The sequence below is a fragment of the Astatotilapia calliptera genome, chromosome 15 (genome assembly GCF_900246225.1).
Source record: "Astatotilapia calliptera chromosome 15, fAstCal1.2, whole genome shotgun sequence".
NCBI classification, from domain to species: Eukaryota; Metazoa; Chordata; class Actinopteri; order Cichliformes; family Cichlidae; genus Astatotilapia; species Astatotilapia calliptera.
The window spans coordinates 3,003,111-3,026,178 of NC_039316.1; the positions used below are offsets into that span (position 1 = coordinate 3,003,111).

Here is a 23,068-nt window from a genome sequence, read left to right on the forward strand (position 1 = left end):
TTAAAACATAGTATTTCTGCTAAATCATAGTATTTGTACTGAAACATAGTACTTCTGCCCAATCATAGTATTTGTACTAAATGATAGTACTTGTGCCAAATCATAGTATTTGTGCCAAAGCATCGTATTTGTATGGAGTCATAGTATTTTTTCTAAATCATAGTATTTCAATCAAATCTCAGTAGTTGTTGTTAAAACGCAGTATTATTGCCAAATCATAGTATTTGTACCCAATCATAGTATTTCTGCTAAATCATAGCATTTGTGCCAAATCATGGTATTTGTGCAAAAACATAGTATGTCTGCAAAACCATAGTATATCTCTTATGTTATAGTATTACTACTAAGGCATAGTATTTCTGCCAAATCATAGTATTTGTACTAAATCATAGTACTTGTGCCAAATCATAGTATTTGTTGCACATGATAGTATTGGAACCAAAACATAGTATTTGTCCCAAAGCATCGTATTTGTATGGAGTAATAGTATTTCTTCTAAATCATAGTATTTCAATCAAATATCAGTAGTTGTGTTAAAATGCAGTATTATTGCCAAATCATAGTATTTGTACCCAATCATAGTATTTTTGCCAAATCGTGGTATTTGTGCCCAATTAATAATTCTGTTATGTTATAGTATTACTACTAAGTCGTAGAATATCTGTTATGTTATAGTGTATCTGCGGAATATAGTATGTGTGCCAAATCGTAGTATTTATACCAAATCACAGTATTTGTGCTAAAACATAGTGTTTCTGCCATATTGTGGTATTTGTGCAAGAACATTGAACTGTTATGTTATAGTATTACTACTAAGTCATAGTATTTCTGCGTTGTTATAGTATTTGTGCTATAACAACACAAAAACATGTTTGAGGGGTGGAAATATGTCCTCCTCTCATTTTTCAAACTCCAAAAATGAAGCCGTTTCTTCTCTCGTCATATCTCCGCGACGGATATACAAAGAGCTATGTAAATCGCAGTCAAAGTACACCAAAGTCCGCTGATTCACCCAGTGCAAGAATTATGCTTCTATCCCACCTAGTTTTTGAGTTACACAACGTTTTGTAACTCCAAAAAACGGCGTTTTTCGCATCTCACCGCGATCTAATTCTGACTCCTCATCACCCTTTTTTTCGAGGCGCCCCGCCCCCTTAGAGGCGCCGCGATTGGTAATGACACGGCTCTTCAGACCAAAGGTTATGGGTTCGATTCCACTTTGGCCCACATGTTTTTTTTAACTACAAATTTATACACTATCACAGACCGGTAATTCATATTGATAATTTATTACAATTCTGCAAAGTTTAATGATTTTAGCAGCTTTTCTAATATGGACCTCAGATTCTTGTTAACAGTCTATGGCAGAAATACATACAAGTACACAGCCTGATGAAGCAGACAGAAGCAGTACCTCTGATTGGTTCAGCATTTTCACCTCTTATCAGCACAAATCTCTGCCTCTTCTGCTGTTTTCATTAGAATTTGAAGCTTTTCCACCTTTTTTCAGTTACGTGAGAACCAGTTTGGCTCAATGAGTAGCTGAAAAATATCAGCCTCTTGTGCTGTTTTAGCAGGATTTCAGAGTTCAGCTTTTTCACTTGTTTTAAGCACAAATTTCAGTTTCTTTACCTCATTTCACAACAAAGTTCTTCCTCTTCACCTCTTTTCTGCTAATTTGAGCTTCTGCTCCACAGTGCACATTTTCCGTCTCATCATATCTTTGCTTGTGACCAGAACTCGTTTGGCTCAGAGGGTAGGGCAGCTGCCGTGAGACCCGGTGGCAGAAGTTCGAATCCTACCTGTGACAGTTGCTACACATGTTCCCTGCTTGCATGCGCTCTGCTTTCTTGACACTCTCCAGTGTGTCATTACACATACAGCCATCTGCAGCAAGCACTTCTGCTTCTACACCTCTTTTCAGCTCATCTTTTTGCTTCTTTACCTCTTTTCAGCAGAAATTCTTCTGATTCACCTCTTTTCTGCAAAGTCTTCAGCCTTTCCACCTCTTATCAGCAAAATTCTGAGCCTCTTCTGCTCATTTCAGCACAATTGTCAGTCTCTCCACCTCTTCTTTGTGAGAAAGAGTTTTTTGTTTTTTCAACTTTTTCAGCTTTTTTCAGCAGACATCTTCAGCGTTAAGGCATCCACACAGCATTTTCGCAGGAAATGCAAATTTTTCTAGTTATTTTTGCCTTTGTTGATGGGTATATTGAAAATGGCTCCACATTTTCAGATAATTTTTAAAAATTAATTATAAAACAGAGTATTTTTTTTCAAATACCAATTTTACTCAATTATACTATTTGTGTCCATTTGAACAATTTCCCTGCAAGGTGAAGTTACCAGCTGTGCTAACAAAATATCAACTGGTTAATTGTTATACCTTCTGTTGCTTGAGTGGGTGCTGCACTGTGGCTGCTCAATGCCCCTAAAACTTAGGGTGAAATCTTATCCTTACAGCTTTAAATCATTATAAGTGCATAGATTAGAGTGTATTACATCGATATATGTTTAATTACGGTGAAAACATAATTACAGTCTTTTAAATAAAGATAATGACGGTGTTAGTACCCACCCAGACAACGCAGTCATCAAGTTTGCAGATGATACCACCGTGGTGGGGCTCATCTCTGGGGGAGATGAGACAGTGTACAGAGCTGAAGTTCAGAGGCTGTCAGATTGGTGTGTAAATAACAACCTGGATCTCAATACCACCAAGACAAAAGAACGGGTAGTTGACTTCAGAAGGAGGAAGTCCGAGCTGCTGCCTGTCAGCATCAATGGCGAGTGTGTGGAGAGGGTCTCCAGTTTCAAGTTTCTGGGTGTGCACATAGACACAGACCTCCAATGGAGCTCTAACACCTCTGCGGTTTTTAAAGAAGGCCCAACAGCGTCTCCACTTTCGGAGAATCCTCAGAAAAATGGACCTGAAGAAGGAGCTGCTGACCGTCTTCTACCGCTGCTCCATTGAAAGTGTGCTGACATATTGCATTGTGTGTGGTTCTCCAGCTGCACCACAGCACACAGAAGAGCTCTCCAGAGGGTCATCAGTATGGCCCAAAAAATCATTGGACATCCTCTTTCCTCCCTGAAGGACCTGTACAGCACTCACTATCTCAAGAGGGCACGCAGCATCCTATGGGACTGTACACACTCGGGACACCGGGTGTTTAAGCTGCTGCTGTTTGGCAGGAGGTTCAGGCTGCTGAGGTCCCGAACAAATAGACTCAAGGACAGCTTTTACAACAGGGCAATAGCCCTGATCAATGCAAATAGCTGACCTGACTGGCTACCTCCCTGGACTTTTTGGGGGGGGAGGTAACAACGGTAAAAACAGTAACAATAATAATATTTATATTTATAACAAGGTGCAATAACAATTAATGTGCAATAATAACAGTGTGCAATACAAATACACTTATTCTTCTTTTTTATTACTAAGTTATTATACTGTATTGTGTTGTTTGTGTTGCGTTGTAATGTGTCGTATCGGGTCGTGTTGTGTTATATGTAGTGCCGACAGTTTTCCAATTTCATTGTACTATTGTACTATGTATGACTGTGCAATGATAATAAAGAGTTATCTTATCTTATCTTAATTAAAAATATGTCTTCAGTTGGGGTGGCAGAATAAACTAAGCTTTGTTATGCACTGATGGTGCAAGTATAGGACAAGCAAGGAGTAATTTTCTTTCACCCACTGAGGCAGGTGTTGCAACATTTTTTTTTCTGTTGTAATAATCAGTAAAAATCCAATTTGCATTCACCACCTGTTGAATCTGAATGTGGGAAGTGACTGGTATGAATACCAGCACTCACTTATAAGAATTTTTCAAGAAAAACACTCAGTGAACAGGCTGGTAATGTTTAGAAGAAGCTCCAGTGTATTTCTGCAGAAAATGAAAATACATTTTATTATTAGTTTTTATTGTAATATAAAGCGGGTAGTTCAGGGAGAGCTTTTTCAATGTACCCAAGAAAGCGTCGACAGGACAAGTTGCCTTCAATTTGTAATTCCCAGTTATCTCCGATCACCAGTTAAAGGGCTTGTTTACTAGAATCGAGGGACTCTGTGGATCTGTTTTTTATGACTGTGCTTATGTGTGTGGCTGGGGCTTTTAATGATAGGGGTAGATGGTCTGTGTTTAGAGATGTGTGTTCTCTGGTATTGCCTCAGGGCCTGGAAGGGTTGGGTGGGCTAGTGAGTCCCCATGTCTCTAAAAATACCCTTTGGGATCCCATTCAGAGGCTGAAATGCGCCTATTTGTGTGTGCGTCTGCATGACGCTGCTGCAGCCAGGCAAGCTAGAGGCTATTACTGGCCAGCAGGGTTGCTAGGGAGACCAGTCGTGTCAGAGAGGAGCAACATCTGTGGGCTGTTTGTTTGTCGAGACAGGTTTTCCTTTTTCTGTCTCACGTCTTTCTCTCTCTTTTTCTCCCCCTGTCAGTCAGTGCCAGGGAAAGACTAATGCTGCATGTTTTCAAGGTTCATGCAGAAGTCTCAGTCTCTCATCATTAGAGCTTTCACACATTTGTAAACATCATTCTTGCATATTGAGCTGATTTAGAAGCTGGGCTTTCTTGGGAAATAGTTTAGCTGTCTCTGCTCAATCATGCTCACAGTAGGCCCTTGGGCTGTCAGTCAGGAGGGACTTGGGGGGGCTTTTTTTCACTGAGTTCACGCCAGTGGAAAGGTCAAATTCTGGGGAAGCATTTAACCCCTGCCCCTTCGTGCTGCCTCTCTCCTCAGCTCCCCTCTCTATATGGACATGTTCTATTTCCACTGCTCCTTTCTCCTGGCTGCCTCCTCGGCAGCTCAGCGGGGCACAAATTCTCTTTTAATAGGTACATATTTGGGCAATAGGAGAAGTCCCATATTTGTGAGCAACCCACTCCCCCCCTCCCCCCCCCCCTCTCTATCCAGTTCTTGCCGTCTCAAGTCTTCAAAGCTTCTCTTCGTTGCACATGTTCTCTCTTGGTTATCCTTAATTTTTCTGTCCTGTAAGATGGAGCAGAGTAAGGGCAGTGGGTGGAGGGTGTGCATCTTTGGCAAACAGATGTGACAGGGCACTTCCCAAATTAAATTTGTTCTTTTGAGCATCCTTTAATTTGGAGCATTTTAATCCTGTTAAGGTCTCTAACTCAGCAGGGTGTTGTTTTTGCAGGAGCACCACAAACTGGTTTCAATGTTTATCATGAATCCAAGATGCTTGAGTTTATCTGAGCACAAGGAAATCTTTTTCAAATAAAATTCAGATGCCACTCAAGCACTTCTAGTAGTTCACCCAGAATATTATCTACGCATGTGTATCCTCAGTAATCCTGACCATATTTGGGGAAACCTGGTCTTGAAGGGCCCTCTGCATTCTGTGTGTAACAGGGCAGAGCGAACCTCTGACCTCCTAATCCGGTCTAAACGAGACTGTCACACACACACACGTGCATGCGCAGACACACACATGCAGCACAGTTGAGCAGTGACTTTGTGACGTAACAGTCATTTTTGGAATAATATGGTATTTTCACTCTGCAAAGGCCAGTTACCTAACATTCATCCCCAAATTAACAGGCTCCTACCTCCATCACCTCAGAGTGATACAGCAATCCATTTACGCCAAGATAAGACTAAGCTGTGAGTTTGATTCTGATTGTGTCCCCAAATGCCTCTAGTTGTATTAGAATATGCATATCATCCCCAAAAGTACCTCCTCAGCGATAACTAATTCAATTAGTGGCTGACACTGCTCTATATTAATGTGAACCTAATGCTTGTGTTGAGACAAAAGCATTCTGAGTGTTACTTCCAGCAGCACATTGCATGAAAGGTAGTCATTAGAACTATGGCATTTTAATTACATGTTAAATATTTTGTCTATGCTTCTACATTAATGCCTTTTTAAAATTAAATGCAGTCTTCTCTCTTTAATGCCAGTGTTCCGGTCATATTTCTATTATTAACCCGACACGGATACCATCTCCTCAGCATCACCTCTTGAAAGATGGTCTTTTCCATATTCCATTTGGGGGCTTCAGCTTCACATATTCATCACTCTGCAAAGACAGAGTGAGGATTTCTAGTTATATTTTTGGACTCTATTTTCACCTTAGCACTTTTCCTTTGCAGAGCTTCTTGAAAACATCACCGAAATATGGATCGTCAAAGTAATGTGAAAGTCTTTTGTAATTTGTCTGCTTCTGTTAACTTCCTTATTAAATTTCTGTCTTCAGATGGCAAGAGAATCTTTGACCAGTGACACGTGTGTCAGTCTTAAGGTTTGATTAAGTGTGCTAATGTGTCAGCCAGGCCCCTTGACCTCACCACATTCAGGGGACTCCCTGACACACAAACACACATACATGCACACACAGACAAACAAACAGTACTTTAAATGTCTGCGATAAAGATTCTTGATAACCCCGGGGACAACCCTCGCCCTTCTCTCAATTCCTTCCTTCCCTCCCTCCTGCTTGTCTTTATTTCCCTTTGAGAGGCCTCAGTGTTCCTTCAATGAGGGTAGTCATGGGCCCTGAGGTCAACAGACTCTAGCACTCTTTTTGTCACACACACATAAACATACTGATATCCACACTTTGGCAAAGGCTTTGGGCTGCCATTTACGAGGTGGATGCTAAGTCTAGTAGGATGTGTGTTCATTTTTCATGTAACTCAGTTTGGAAGAGAGTTAATATGATGGCTATATATAGAACTTTATCAGTCAGCTTTGAGTATGGAACAACGCTGGAAAGTGAAGTTACTCATTGAAAGTGAGGGAGATCCTACTGCTTGTATTTGTTGTGGGAAAGTGTGGTGGTTATTATGTGTGTGTGTCTGTGTGTGTGTGCATGTGCTCTGTAGCACCACAGTTGGGCGTTGTAGTGAGTGTGTGTGACTGAAAGACAGCCAGTTTCCATCACAGACTGAAGTTTGATTATGTAACCAGGGACTGAGAAGCATGAGTGAGCAGGGTGATCCTCAACTATAAAAGGCAAAGAAGATGGGTAGAAGAGGGTCATTTGGTGTGGAAAATACATTCTTCCCTTCAACAGTATAATACTTCTTTAGCTACAGTCCCAGAGAAACAAATGTTGATTACAGTTTTTTATATGCACTGCCCAAGAGAACCCTATATCAGGAATTTGACATTGGAGAGTTCATTTATTCTCGCGTTTGTGTGCAGTCTCAGTGGCCCCCACCAGTTTGTGTTTGTTTGTTTTTGTTTGTTTTTGGGGGGTTTTTTTGTTTTTGTTTTTTTTAGAAAGGTTGGGCTCACATTGGATTTAGAGAAAAACAACTAGGAGTGGGAATCAAAGTGTAACTCACAGAACAGTACTAAAATGATAATGACGGGCATATTATACTTATTATAGAATGCCAGAATGTAGGGCTGTATGACCAAAATCTCATATCCCGATATAAGACTTCTATCATCCCGATAACGATATAAATCACAAAAAATTAAAATTTTCTGTAAATTCCGTCAATCTCGGGCAGCTCGACTTGCATGAAGTGTTTTCAGCTGGGCGTCCTGTACCTGGAGTTATGACTTTTAGCCGATGCATGAAACGATACATTTTTAGACATAAGTTGTAACAGACGCCGTTTTCTGTGTGAATACGTATTACACAGCGTGCTGCAGGGAAAAGCCTGTTCTAACGTTTGAGTCTAAGGTTTATTTTTTAGCACCTAACGCCTCTTTTTTTGCTTCTAATCTGTAAACACTAGGGGTGCAACGATACTCGTATACAGTGCTTTCGGTTCGGTACGCATATGTATTGAACAATACAAAATTTTTAATTTATTTGATCAACTTTTCTTCTGACGATGCTGTCTGTGTTGAGAGCTCAGTGGATCTGCGTTCGACTACTCCGCCTAGGCTGCACTGTCGAGCGCAGATCCACTGAGCGCAGCACAAGCTAGCAAGACAGAAGCTAAGCTCGTTGCAACATGGCAAATTGAACCTCCCCCACCCTCATTCAGATCTGGCCTTTGGAACTATTTTGGTTTTCATGTGACGTATGACCCTGAAGGTAAACGCGTCATGGACAAAAGTAAAACAGTATGTCAGATGTGCCACGCAATGCTCAATCCACATGGATCCGCGGTAGCTCGTTAACAGAGATTTGCCGTGTTGTGGCGTTAACATAATTTCAGATTAACGCTGACAGCACTAGTGGGAACACAATGAATATGACTGCACATTTACACCGACATCATCCTAGTGCAAAGACAAGTGGAAGCAGACAAAAACAACAAGCACGCATGCTACAAACTTTACAGGAGTCATTTAGACAGCCGTTAGCACAGGATTCTCCTTATGGGGACCTGATATGTTTAATATGCTGCTGAGAGTATACCCCAGAAGAAGCGTATAGTATAGCTTTTATTTTGGATAGAGCCATTTCTCTGTAATAAACTCTCTTTTCCAAAGATGAGTGATTTCTCGATCAAATTGTATTGAAAAATATCAAACCGTGACACCAAAGTATCGAACCGAACCGAACTGTGAATTTTGTGTATCGTTGCACCCCTAGTAAACACTGCATACTCTTTCACGGGATTTAGTTTATTTTGAAAAGTCTCAACAGGATCTTGAGCTTTATTGTGAAAGGTTAATATGCAAAACAAACAAGCAGACGGCGGAGCAACGCCATTGTTTTACCGTCGTGGTTGCTAACAGCAACGCGTAAAAACAGTCGCTTGTCCATCCATAGCGTGGTCATATTAAATATAAGAGAAAGAGAGAACTTTAACAAATGAATATAACCACTACAATGACCATCAAACGATGAAAAAATATTGCCGTAAACATTATATTTTGCCACACTACGAAACAAACGATAGCGTAAAATGAAACGATAGATGTTTTTATATTGTCACCCGATATATATCGTTATATCGAACAGCCCTACCAGAATGTATTGAAAATATACCAGAGGCATCAATGTTTTTCTCAGCCTAGTAACAATAAATGTATGTTACTAGTAACAATAAGTCTATGTTACTAGTTATTACCACAGTCAGTGTTTATGACCCTAAATTTCCTAAAATTGACATCAGTTTTCACTATCACATCCAGTTTAGTTTCATTTATATAGTACCAAATGACAACAAAAATTGCTTCAAAGTGTTTATATTGTAAGCTCAAGAGAATAATGAAGAGAAAACTCTAATGACCAAACAACCCCCTATGATCAAACACTTTGCAACAGTGGGAAGGAAAAACTCCCTTTTAACAGAAAGAAGTCTCCACCAGATCCGACTCAGGAGGGGCCAGCCCCTGCTGCAACTGGTTGTGGTTGACAGGAGAACTACACTCAGTATTTTAGTACACACACTGAAAGCCACTGTATAGTTTCTCCACAGTTCATTGTGATAACACTGTTATCACTGAGCTACCTTGGTCTCAAACACAGTCCACTGATTGCTTGTACCACAGTAGCCGTGTGTCAGTTCTAGATCTTATTCGAGAGCATCCTGTATCTGTGGCTGTAATTTAGTGGCAGCGTGCAACAGTTCTCGACTTTAATGATGAGTCAGGGGACGAAAACAAACCTCTTCATTTTCAAGAAATCCATCTGTGGTTTATTTAAAATGTGCAATCCACTTATGTTTAATGAAGTATGTATGAAGCCTGTAATGCCTTAAAGAGAGGCCATTTGTTGGTTATTTCTCTGTATGTTATTAAAGAAAGGAGGAAGAGCTTTTTTTTTCTTCTTCTTTTTTTTCTTTTGAATGCACAGTTTATCCAACACAGTCTGGATACTCTAAAGTGAGTTAACCTGTGAGATAACAGTGTCTTCTAAAGGGTCTTTTAAACAGTACTTTCCTGTTAGCAATTCTTCAGGCTAAGAGGACTAAGTGGGTTTAAAAAAAACAAACTTAAACACTCATGCGGCGACAGACACATTGACACTACTTACTTAAAAAGTCAAACAAGCCTAGTCAAACACAGGCACACACACATGAAGTCACGCACGCAGGCGGTGAGGCAGCAGAAGCCTCAGTTAGCACTCACTCATTGAGCAAAAAGGAATCCAAATGTGGATCAATTGAAATGAGTAAAAAGGGAATTTCACTTGTGATTAGCGGCAGGTTGCACCATTCAGTTTTCCATTCACTCCTTTACTCACTCTTTCATCAGCCGTTGATTCTCCTTGCTCAGCTTGCCCCCTGCATGCCAGTCTTTGTGCAGAGCTGCACTTGGACACGCTAAGGTGCGATAGCCTGTGAAATCAGAGATCTTACACATTTTATACACAAGCTAGAACAAGCACACCACATCTCACTCTTTTTTTGTGGTAGCATGGTTCCTTAGTAAACACTGCCCCCTCCGTATCACTGATTGTTAAGGAAATGTAAAAGTGGACACAGGCTTATTAACATTTCACTCCTACAAGCTTTTTGCTCAAAGAAAAGAGGTCTTGTTGGTGTAATAAAACCACAAGCTCCTTTCAGGGCTCTCATTGAATAAAAAGACTGCTTCTATCCAGTGTAAACAGTCACACTTGTATGATATTGCCCTGCTCCTCGCGGCGTGAGCACATCGTGCCTGATGCGTGCAGAAAACTCTGAGCAAACATGAGCGCGAATCAATCTGATGGTCCTCATGGTAATGCGATTAAACAAACCTACCACCACCAGAATATTGCCTGGCTGTGATATTGAGTGAACGTTACAGACTTAATATGCGTACACTCTATTTTCTTGTTCTAGTACAAGTACAGCAGCAATATGATATTTTTGTATTTTTCTGCATTCATTTGTGTGTTATCCTGCAAATGTGGTGCAAATGCTTCAAGGTAAAATGAAATGGGATTTTCACGCAGTGAAAGGAAAGGCATGCATTTCTTATTGGGAATTGAATCTGAACAGTGGCTCTGTGGGTACTGTTACTAAATGATGAGCTCCAAACACCCGGCTGCTGTAAAATAATTTGCCAGACCTCAGTGTTTGTGCACACCTCAAACTCGTCGGCTGTATTGAAACATGTAGAGGTAGCCTTGAACATGAGGCACAGGAATTGCTGTCAGTATTCTTCATCCTCAGCAACAGAATACTTTAACTTGTTTGCAACATGTTGTACACACATATATAATTTGGTGAAGACTTCATATTCCAAAGACTACAAAAGCATCATCAGAACATGTGACATTTGACTGCTGCCCCTTCCTGTGTTTGCATTGTGCTCTGTGTGATGAGCTAAAAAAACCCTGTTTGTGTTGACTCAGAGCTAACAGAGAGAATAAATAGATGGAAAAGTGTCAGAGTTGTGAATGTTTGAGTGACTGTAATGCGTTTTCATTATATTATTGAATTACATATTATCATTGCAGTATTGCAATCAATACTGTATGCTTTACTGTACTTAAAAAAAACATTAACAAGAATTAGCAAGTTGATTATATTGTCCTGAGAATGTGAAGCCTATTGTGTTGTTACAAGGATGCTTTTTGTGTTATAGTCTTTGGAAGTGATTGTCAGTCCTATTAAACTGATGAAGGTTCACTCTGGCTTTTGGTAATACTGGGATTTGAGCAAAATGTGCAGGAAGAAAATTGTTCTCAGTCTCAGGGGATTTGTTTTCCAGTGAGTCAGTCCAGGTGAGTGGTTAGATATGTGTGTCCTAAGATGGGTTCAGCCTCAAGGGCAGTGATAACCCTGATAGTGAAAGAGGAAAATTGATGGTATTGTTAAAGGAGAGGCGGCGTGAGATGCACACACGATGGCTGCAGACACCATTGAGGAGTAGCTGTTCTTGCAGTGTGGTGTCTGCATGGTGATAACAAATCTTGCAGATGTCTGCACGGACCCTCACATTCACCCTCTAATGATGGAATTTACATTAGATTTTTGTGGCCTTCTCTATGTAGGCTTCCTGTATGCGTTTATTTTTTCCCAATCAAAGTAACACTAGGGTGTACTGCCAGATCCAAAATGCTTCCAAGACTGTGCAAAAAATCCATGCATGCCATCATTTTCAGTCTCAAAGCCGCAAGACAAGATAAATATGCTGGATGAATACATAAGGGGACATGATATCACTCTGTGATATTTACTGTATAGATTAGAGACCAGGATGCCACAGCGAGTCCATAATAGAACTGTATTTACGAATGTAGATTTGTACATAGGCCAAGCTTTGGAAAAATACAAACCATATTCCACTATCATGCCAGACGTCAGTGTTACAGTGTTTGACTTTCACAAGGACACCAAGCGAACAGCGTGGGTGTGGAATGGAAGCAGAAATTGAAATATATGTTACAGTGTTTGCATTCTCGTTTAAGTTTAAACAAATTTCATTCTCCTGACACTCCTAACTTCCAAAAATCTTAGGCAACTGAACATATTATAATTCAAGTGTGCACATTGGATCTTGTGGTTTAATAAGTGATGCACAGCTCTTACTGTGAAAATTCCCTTTCAACAGACTTTTCCCCTGTATTAACAGTTTGGCTCTCAATTTGAAAGTGTCAAGCATCCATCCACTCGTCCAATTCAGGGTCATGGTTGGTCTGGAGCTTATTCTAGCTATCATAGGGTAAACGACAAGGTACACCCTGGATAAATGACCAGTGTTTTGCAGAGAACCAGACAACCATTCTCACTCACTTTCATCTCACATACTTAAAACAGGTCTGTATCATCAGGTCGTCTAAATAGTGGGTGTGTACGCTATGTGTGCAGAAAATGAGAAATTAATTGAATTAAGGCTGTTTTTGTTATTGATTACCTTTTAATTACTTAAGCCTCCCTTGTTCTTATAGAACAGATGGTGGTTTCCAGTCATGTGAAGCTGAGAAGCTGATGTTTTGCACCTGTTACAGTAATATTTCTGACAAACACTGCCTTTCTGGGGGGGGAGGGTTTCCCAAGCACCTGGTTTTCAAATCTGCTTTTTAAAAAATGTGATAACTACAACTTGAAGCGCATAACTGTGTTCTTGACCTTGACGGGCACACACACACTTGCCCAGCTGTTTCTACTTAGTTTTAATGAAATCCTTTCTCAGAACTGCGCGGCAATCTACATAACTCTTAAGCAACATCTGTGGTGGGATATATTTTTTTCCCTGATAGCTGATACCTGAAAAGACGTCTGATAAGCAAAAGACTGCTATTATTTAATCTGCACGTACCATTCCTTAAATAGACGAGCACCTTCCACTTGCTCTTTAATGTCATGGCAACAGCAGGAGGGCTCAGCATCCGGTAAACCAAAAACTGCCGTCCCTCAGTTCCACGGGCCCCGCAAGATATAAAGCCATATAAGGCACACGCACAACACAGGTAGATACAGTATATCCTCTAAATCTGACAACCTTGATAATGACACAAGGAAACCATTCTTTTCCTCAGCTGGCAGCTAGAAAATAAAACGATGACATGAAATAAGAAAATAAAAATCTGGAAACTGAAATACTTTTTGTCTGACATGAATGCAGTAAGACTGACAGTGAATCCTCACAACAGTATCAGCAAAAACATCAGATGATGATGTGTTGAAAGATCAAACAGAACACATCTTATTATGTTTCCTCTTTCAGTTTCCTGCAGTTCAGCTAAGTTGTTGTTAAAGTTTTAGTCCTCAGTTAATACCTGTCGTTGTTATTATTGGTTTTGTGATTATTGTTACAGCCATGACACATGCTGCTCTCTGTCTGTTGTTCACTCGTGTCCATTGGAGCATGTCCCCAGTCAACCCTTCCACCACTGGCTGACTGATGTAGCTGTAGCCTAATTTTAGTTTATGAGGTGTGGGACCGCTGGGTGTTACCCTAGCTGCCATTTTAGAAGAGGAGGCTGGGAACAGTGTTCCTCACGGGGCTCCCATCTATCGTAATTATCTCTCTGTCAGGGGTTGGATAGGGGGCTCGGACCTCACCGACTTCCGCTAGCTTCCCATAGCTCCTCACGTGCACACTCACACTTCTAGAAGCTCAGAGGCCCAGCGTGCGCACTGGCGTGGCCTTATAGGACCTCAACTGCTGCACTGCTATTGGACAGATTTCATCCCGCTGAGGAAAATGTTATCTAATGCATACTGTTGAGTGTAGCGAGATCTAGGCTATCGTCAGACAGGAAAGCACAGTCCAATTAGTCCAAATTAGAGATGTGAAATGTCCTATATGAATGATTTTGAATCTGTTTTACAGTGTATAACATTTCCGTGCTTCCCTTGTTTGATGAGTAAACTTCTGTAGTAAACTCTACTTTTGGCCAACACAGATGGTGGAGGACTTGGTTTCACGGTTGGCTCCTTTTTTTGTAAATAAGTAGATGTATTGACCTGGATACTATACCTCCTTTAGCTGTGTGATATACAGCACAGCAGACCAAATTGGTTTAATTTGCATAAATGAAAGTGCAGTAGCTTGTTTTTCAAAGTTGTTATCCACTGTCTCTGTTCAGCTATGGTGTCTTTTGCTGAACCTGCCAGCAGCAGTGAGATTGTCTCTCTTTTTTTTCTGAATCATTGTACTTTCAAAATGACAGCATTCAAACATCCCAGAAGCCTTGCATCATCTGCACTTGTCATGGCAGGGGTGGACTGTAGCCCGCCCAGCCGGTAGTCTTCTGTAACCCCTGCTGATGATGTGTCTGATCTGCGTTCCCCACATCAAAAGCAGACACCCCCCCTCTGCTGTACTCACCACTCTGATCCCCCAGCCTCTGTCACTCACAGCTGTGTCACTGTTCTGTGTCTCTCTGCCCACCACTGTTCTGTTTCATCTCTATGCTTCTCATGCCACTCTCTCCTCATCTCTCAGATCACATCTTTCTGCCTCTCAGTGGGTGTATATCAGGCTCTTACTTTTAGTGCACTGATTTTATTATTTTATTTCTGCCTTTCACTTTTCCCTGTGCCTTCACATCTTTCATGCTGACTCTCTGTCCATATTTCTTCCCCCATTATCCTTCCTCAGTTCCCCTATTTCTCATCTCATCCATCAGCATCCAGTTTCCACTTTGTGTATATGCGTTTAATTTTCTGTATAGTAGAAAATATTCTGTAGCGCAGCAGGCTAAAAGATTGGTGGATGAAAATCAAATCTCCGCAGAGTATTCCCATAATGACTTAATACCGGCTGAGCTCTTAGGCTATACATAGTGTGTCACGTTCTCAAGTGCACTTCTCCCTCTCACTTTTGCTTGACACATTTGAGCTTGACGTAGGTGGAGCCTATATTTGGGTGGTGTCATCAGCAATATTATAATTACCTCCTCCCCTCCCTGAGCTGGATGTCTTACGTGATGATACACGTGCAGGTGTGTCACATGAATGAAGCCTGACTCTCTAGTATTTGGAGAGGAGTGCAGTGCCCATCCGTTTTGTTTCAGGGTCCTAGATAAAAGCAGGAGGAGGAAATTCCTTTCTCGCATACTTTTTATCTCTGTGATATGCTCAATTTGTGTTGCTCAGTCCCACCCATAGTCCCATTTATAGGATTAATTTATAACATTATGGTTGTTTTTGGAATCCAGAAGCGATGATAGTTGGACGTGAGGATGAGTTCTTTGTTATTAGCAAATAATAGCAAGCTTGGTTAGCAAGGTGACCCAGTAGGCTCTATGTACATTATTGTGCAGATTTACATATGTGCTTATTTAACACATAAAAAAAAAATGCATATTATCTGAATCACATAGCTTGGATGGGCTGTTATTACAATTTAAAAGCTCCATTTTATCAGGTAGGTCTATTAAAAATGTTCTAAATAGGTACCAACACTACACAGTTGATTCCAGTTAGCTGACGTGAAGCTTAGCTAAAGACGCCTGTGTTGGCAACCTCGACAGTCAAAGCAGCTACAACCCCCCAAAAAACAACCGCGAATGGGTGAATTAAAAAAACAGACAAACTCATTTTCTGTACAGCTGTTGTTGTTTTTTAACTCACTCTTTGAGATTGTCTCAAGTGGACAGTTAAGGTACTGCAGCTTTAGGCACTTTGCCATGGACTTCATTTTTCAGCCCTGGAGGTTCCTGCTTGGTCCCACGCAGCGGTTGTCCTCTGATGTCATTTGCCCATATTCCTTTTGCTTGTTCTATTTACTCTTTATTTTACTCTTTACGGGCGATCGTGGCTCAAGAGTTGGGAGTTCATCTTGTAATCGGAAGGTTGCCGGTTCGAGCCCCAGCTTGGACACTCTCGGTCGTTGTGTCCTTGGGCAAGACACTTCACCCGTTGCCTACTGGTGGTGGTCAGAGGGCCCGGTGGCGCCAGTGTTCGGCAGCCTCGCCTCTGTCAGTGCGCCCCAGGGTGGCTGTGGCTACATGTAGCTTGCCATCACCAGTGTGTGAATCTGTGTGTGGATGACTGAATGTGTAAAGCGCTTTGGGGTCCTTAGGGACTAGTTAAGCGCTATACAAATTAGAGATGGCACGATACCACTTTTTTATGTCCGATACCGATACCGATATCATAAATTTGGATATCTGCCGATACCGATATGAATCCGATATAGTGTGTTTCAACAAAACTGTTTTTTTTAAATATCTTGCTGCATTTTGTATAAGTTCATACTCAAGTTTAAAACAACAACTACACTAAAGCTATTCTGTTATACCTGTATGCAAAAAATATATATTTCATAGTTCAGCAATACTGATCAATCTAATAAACTTAAACCTACGCCATCCTCCCTATTCTGGTATTTTAAAGAGTACTTAGCGTAAATATTAAGCAACCTAACTAATAGGGTTCAAACTCCCAGCAACAACAAAAATAAAAAAATAAAAAATAGGGAACCACCCCTCACGCTCCACCTCATGATGCTCAATCGACGTAATCAACCTTAATTTGATGCAGTGTGAAAAAAAAAATGCACAGAAATCAATTATTTTTCAAGAAATATTAAATAGATTCAACATCTTTCTTCAACAAAATTGCAGACTGCACAGATGGTACCTTCCCAAAGGAAAAAGTACTATAGCTTACTAGGGTATATATATTAGACTTAATAGTTACTATATACAGTAATGGACTTCTATTCATTTTGCATCAAATTAAAACTTTGGGTGTCAGATAATTATTTATTAAAAGCTAGACATTTTAAATGAGAATAAGAAAGAAAAGTATGTCTTTGTGCCCCCTTTTCCCTGTTAATGCCCTATCGGCCCCCCTGGCTAAACTTTGCTAGATCCGCCCCTGCACAGTTACCAGCGTCAGCTACTAGAAAAAGATCCTGGTGTAGAAAGTAATATTAAATACATTCTAACAACAGCTGATTAAGCTTAAACGTGCTGCTGTTGTTCAGCCGCTGGTTTCCTCTTTCTGGTGCAAAGTGGGCCAAAAACAAACAAGAGACACGGACTCGTGACAGAAAAGCCGATCAGCTGATCATTGAGCAGTTTCATGATTGAAGTAGCAGCAGGAAGAGGCAGTCGCTCCATATATCGTTTGTTAAGCTTAACGCAGGAATGCTTTACAAACATTCAGAGATGGACTTACACACTTGCTTTACTTCTCTCGGGGATAACTTTGTCGGAGATGAAATGCCGGGTTGCTAGCGAAGCTCCAAATGCTATCCAGACCACCGACAGGTCCCGCATGCGGCAGCCGCTCTATCACGTGACCACACTGCTCCGACGTGCTAACGTTCTGAGGCGAGTTACGGCGTGTTGCAAGTTTTGCGAGGTGCTTTCGTGATATTTAATGGATCGGATTACATTTTTTATTTTTCTCCGATATCCGATCCAGTAATTTAGGTCAGTATCGGACCGATACCGATACGTAATATCGGATCGGTCCATCTCTAATACAAATACAGGCCATTACTCTGCTTCACTGCTAATTGCAGCTCCAAAGCAGAGAGGGTGCTTTAAATCTCTGAAAAATCCTAAACGACAAATCAATATTTTTCCTAAATTCTGTCTTTGGAGCTTGTTCATTGGTTGGTTGTTATATATGTAAGTTGTTCTCACTCTCTCAAGAGGATATTTTTGGATGAGCCCCTGGAGAGCGAGCATCCTTTTCTAACATACTCTGTGTCTGTGTCTGTCTCTTTCCTTGTGTGTCTTCTCCTCTTTTGTTTGTTTCTCAGACTTGTGAGCAGCCATGACAAAGTCCTACGAATTCAACTGGGAGAAGCACCTGCCTGAGTTCATGCAGGAAGGCGCCTCTTTCGACAGGTTTGATGAGGTAAATATGACACTTTCCTGGATTGAGTAATTGATTAAAAATAAGAGGCTTTTAGTATTCTCAGTGAAGTGATGAAAGTTTAGCCAATGCTAAGCTATCTGTTTGTAAGTGTTCCCTGCTGATACCACCATAGATTATTTGCTCTGCCCTGTTATCATCCTGGACCTTAATGACTGTGCCCGGCTCAGTCATTAGTTGGACAAATGCACACATCCACACACGGAGCAGAGTCTTTGTTTTCATACATTTAGAATACCAAGCTTTAAATGAAGTTTTAGTCTCTAAATGTAATGATTTATATTATGCTGCCTTTGTTTTTTGTTTTTTTGCTTCTCAAAAATATCCAAGACGGGTCCACAGTGCAACAATGGAAAGACATTTATATTCCCACACCATGAGTAATACAAGCGCACACACATACACACAGAACAGAGACCTCAGTTTATATCATCACTGGTGTAGTCACAGTTCTAGCTGTAGACAGGCCACATTGATCAGGCTCATTAAGATGCTTCGGCATGGCGACTGCTTGTCCGCAACACGCCCACTGAGGGTCTTAAGTAGCACACTATAAAAAATTATGCACATGCTAAAAAAGTTTTAGAATAGCCATAATTCCAAAGAAAATTGGTTTATGTAAGAACCAATTTTAGAAATGCACAAAGTGGGGAAAGGCGTCAAAATGGGTGTGCCTGCATAACTGTTTATCTGTCTGACTCTGAGAACAGTGCTGCTTTCATATACAGTCACTCAGGCGTGCAGAAGCTCCACTGCGACATGACATCATTGCTTTATTATATGCCCTAACCCACTGTAAGAAAAACCTACAAGTGCCGATAAAAGAAAATGATAAGCTTAGAAGCTTTTGATTACCGGTTCTCAATTCCAGTGCCTAAAGATGCTGTAGCAAAACATAAAGACAGATTTTCAATTAAGATGTCCCAAAAAAATAAATAAGCTCAAACAGTGTTGTAAAGAGGAGTTGTGCAACTCTTTTAATGAGCTACAGGAAATGTCCTATGGAGGCTCTGCTGCAGCAAAAGAGGATTTACACGAGCCACGTGAGATCTCTTACTTTTTCACTACAGTGTGAAATAGAGCCCGACCGATTATAGGCTTTTAAAGGCCAATACTGATACAGGCATGTGGTGATTTCAAAACTCAATATGGCGATATATCAGCTAATTTATTTTCTTTCAGACAAACAAAACTTAACAAATGTTTGGGAAATCTGTTTATGTGTAGTTATTTGTTTACTCTTTAACACTGTGGCCAACTGCTTGGATCATTGCAACATGTGTTGCCAACAGTTGCAGAGTGCCCCCTCATGGACGAACTGTGCAACATCAACACACAAAACATAGTTGAAGGGTGTTTCTTCTATTTCTTCTTTAATTCTGTCATTTTAATTTTTTGGCCATTATACATACTGATATCAACAGAGCGACAAATAGCTAAAATTGGCTGATCATATCGGTCAGGCTGTAGTGTGAAATCTGTTATTGTTGTTTAATATTTTTCGATTGATTGATTGTATACAGTGTATTGTATACATTCTTTACAAATCCTACCATGTGGATTCATGGATTTTTTTTTTTCACATTCTGTCTCTCACAGTTGAAGTGTACCTCTGGTGCAAATTACTGACCTCTGTCATCATTTTAGGTGGGGGAACTTGCATAATCGGTGGCTGACTAAATACTTTTTTGCCCCACTGTATGTGACTTAAGAAGCATTCCTGCTAGGTTATTCTGCCTGTACTGGCTCAGGACCCAGTTTGGAGCTGTACAAGGAGGATGCAAAACACCACCACAAATAAAAAAAAACAGAAAAAATGTGAGCTAGGAAATATAAATAGATCATTTAAAAGCTTTCTTAAATAAAAACTATTTTAAAGTTAAATTATAACCAATAAATGCTCAGTTACAGCCACAAGCAAATTCATTGCTTCCATATATCTTTGTATGCACTTGCATGTATGTGACCACCATGTATATCTTCCTGCTTTTTTTTTTTGCCCACATTTCCTCAGACAAACTTAATCAGGACACCTAGCTAGGACATTGGACGAGCAAAGGCAAAGTGTGTCACAGTCACGCACACACACACGGACCTACATGTACCCCTGCACACATCAGGAAATCCCCTCAGTCCTCTCCGTTTATGTGGGCATCAGCTGGGGGAGGAGGATCCCTCTTAGGCAGAGAAAAAAAGCTTGCGAGTGTACGGAAAGGCATCATCAAATCCAAAGCCATGTCACAGTGAGCGGTGAAACTGGGCCAGCATGCTTCTGAACAGAGTCCTCAGTGTGTTGCTGCTGTGAATTTGAGCCAAGCTTAGACAGGACAAGGTTAGGTCTGGCCTGAATGGTAATAAGGTCAAGCTCTGTCAGTCGGTTAAAATGAATAATGACACTTGGGACATACCACTCCCCTCTTAGTGCTGTGAATTTTTCTCATTAATGATTATATTCTAAACAATATCAACTCAAACTGATGCGTCTCAGGAGAAAAAAACAGCGCTACGGTCCTTCATTCATAAATCAATAGTTATTTTGGTTGTCAGCTCATGTTCCTCGCTGTTATCGTAAACACGAAGCAGCAATGCGTCTCATTTATAAAACACTGTCAGTCATACTTTGTGTCAGTGTGGGCATGTGTTTGTGTTTGTGTGAGCAAAGCACTGCTGCCTGGAAATTACAAAGGATGCGGGGCGCAAGCATCTCAGTGTGCAAAAAGCATATGCTAAACAGCATGGATTTTATTTTTTTGCCACAAGAACAGTCTCTAGTGACTGAAGCCCCACTGAGTGACAGATGGTAGTGGCAGGTAATGTGCATGTGGGTCAGTGTGCCTGTATGTGTGTTTGTACGAGTGCAATTCAAAGCTTCATAGGGGACAGCTATCGTTATATAGAGCCTCTCAGCTCATATCGTTACATAAGATGGCTTTCTAAAACAACTTAAGGTCCCCAGAATGCTTTCTTTGCCATCTTATTCATGTCCTCGAATAGATGGAGATGTTTCCAAGTTTGCATCTCACTCTTTGTTTTTCTCTTTAGCTCTACACGCTGTAGTGTACTATGGATTTTCAATAATTAGTTTGTATCCTTTAATGAGATATTTGATATGAGTTTGTCCTCTTTAAGAGTCCAGAGGCATTGAGGTAAAAGGTGAAAGCTATCCTATGTAATCCATTATGCAAATAGCCAAAGAGCTTCCCGTGTGTGTGTGTGTTTCGTTCATTATCTCACTGAGTGGAAATCAATCATTTAAGATCTGATTGATGTTTGGTGTCCATGGAAACTATGCAGCCTCATATTGACAGCTGATGAAGGTAGACTGAGACGAACGAGACAGAAAACACACATAAGCATTTACAGTCATGGCGCAAAGAAAGTACACCCTCTTTAACTTCTAAGGTTTTACATATCGAGGCATAATAATAATAATCTAACAAAATACAAAAACTAAACTGTCATTATTTATTTAATGATAACTAAATAAATAAATAAATAAAACTAAATGCTGGATTCCTTCCATTACTGCTTGTTTTGCAGCCACAGGACCTGAGCGCTTTAGTAGACGGATGAGTTCATGGTCGAGTCACTGACTGCAAAGTATTCTAAAATCAAATGTGAGGGCACCTGTGTGACAGATAAAGCTCTGCTTAAACTGGGTCATGGAACAGGACTGTGATCACAAACACAGCAGCAATTCAAAGATTCAACAGAATGACTGGAAAAAAAAAAAGAAAAGAATCAAATTGTTGCAGTGATCCAGTCAGAGTCCAGACCTCAACCTGGGTTAAATACTGTGGTGGGATTTTATTCCCACAAACCTCAATGACCTAAACAAGTATAAATAGTAAGACATAATTCCTCCACAACAATGTGAGAGAACGATAGTCATAGAGAAGATGATTTTATGAACTGATACTGACAAATTTACAGAAGGTGTACTTTGTTTTTGACTGCACTTGTTAATAGCATCATATATAATATTTATAGATACAGCTCTTAAGCCTACACCGGGCAGATTAATTATCACTTTCTAATATTGATTTGGAAATTTAGACAAAGGGTAAAAGACCTCGAAATGATCTGAGGATCTGTGTTCAAAATAAGAGGCACGATCAATAGGCAACACACACACACACACACACACACACACAATTTTAGATTTATTACAGTAAAGCTAAAAGCAGTGGAATGTGATACTGTTGTATGTCCTCAACAGTTGAGGTTTATCTGAAACCATCTCCTTCATCGAGGTGGCTGTATATCTAACACCGAACACTCTGTCAGTCTTCGTTCAGATGAAAGAGTCAAGCTTTTATCTGCATTTACAGCAGTCTCACTGTTTCCTAAATGGAAATAAGATTATTCTTCTGAGGTTTTTTTTTTTTTGAGGGTTTTAGATGTCAGGGTAAGAGCCAAGTAACAAGCCAGCACAGCCCTATTTGCAGCTGCGTATCTCATAGTAGCAACATCCTGAAATAATAAATCACGTGTGTATGAGTGTGTACATGAGTGTGTTACACTGTTCCCTACTGCTAATATTAGAGTGACCCAGCAGCCTTCTCCCATTCTAGTTTATTTCTCTCTTATGTTTTTAGCTTTCTCAGATGTGTTGTTTGAGTGGAGTGGGGCAAAAATACACATATTTGTCGGCACACACACACACACATCTTCCGGCTGATTGAATTGATGGTAAGATTGTTTGAGTAGGACAAGGTGGCTAAGGTTAGTCGATTTCCTCCACCGACACTCCTGTTGAACGATGTGTGCAGTAGCATCACAGTAGCTATGCTAATACACTTTTACCTCCTGTTCGTCTCTATAACCTGGAAATGTGTTCCAACTGCGTTGATGTTTGCATTTAACAGCTAAAGGTGGTCACATTAATCTCACTGCGTGTTTG

The 23,068-nt window shown here is 40.5% G+C and overlaps 1 protein-coding gene across 4 annotated transcripts in view; it reads left to right on the forward strand.

Annotated features, from left to right (window-relative positions):
• plcb4b (phospholipase C, beta 4b) overlaps positions 1-23,068 on the forward strand; it is a 75,897-nt gene that overhangs the window by 24,958 nt on the left and 27,871 nt on the right. For all 4 annotated transcript variants that reach the window (XM_026143387.1, XM_026143391.1, XM_026143389.1 and 1 more), the window contains one exon: positions 18,050-18,147. In XM_026143387.1, coding sequence (XP_025999172.1) covers positions 18,064-18,147 — 84 coding nt within the window. In that variant the 5' untranslated portion in view covers positions 18,050-18,063. The remainder of the gene's footprint in view (positions 1-18,049; positions 18,148-23,068) is intronic.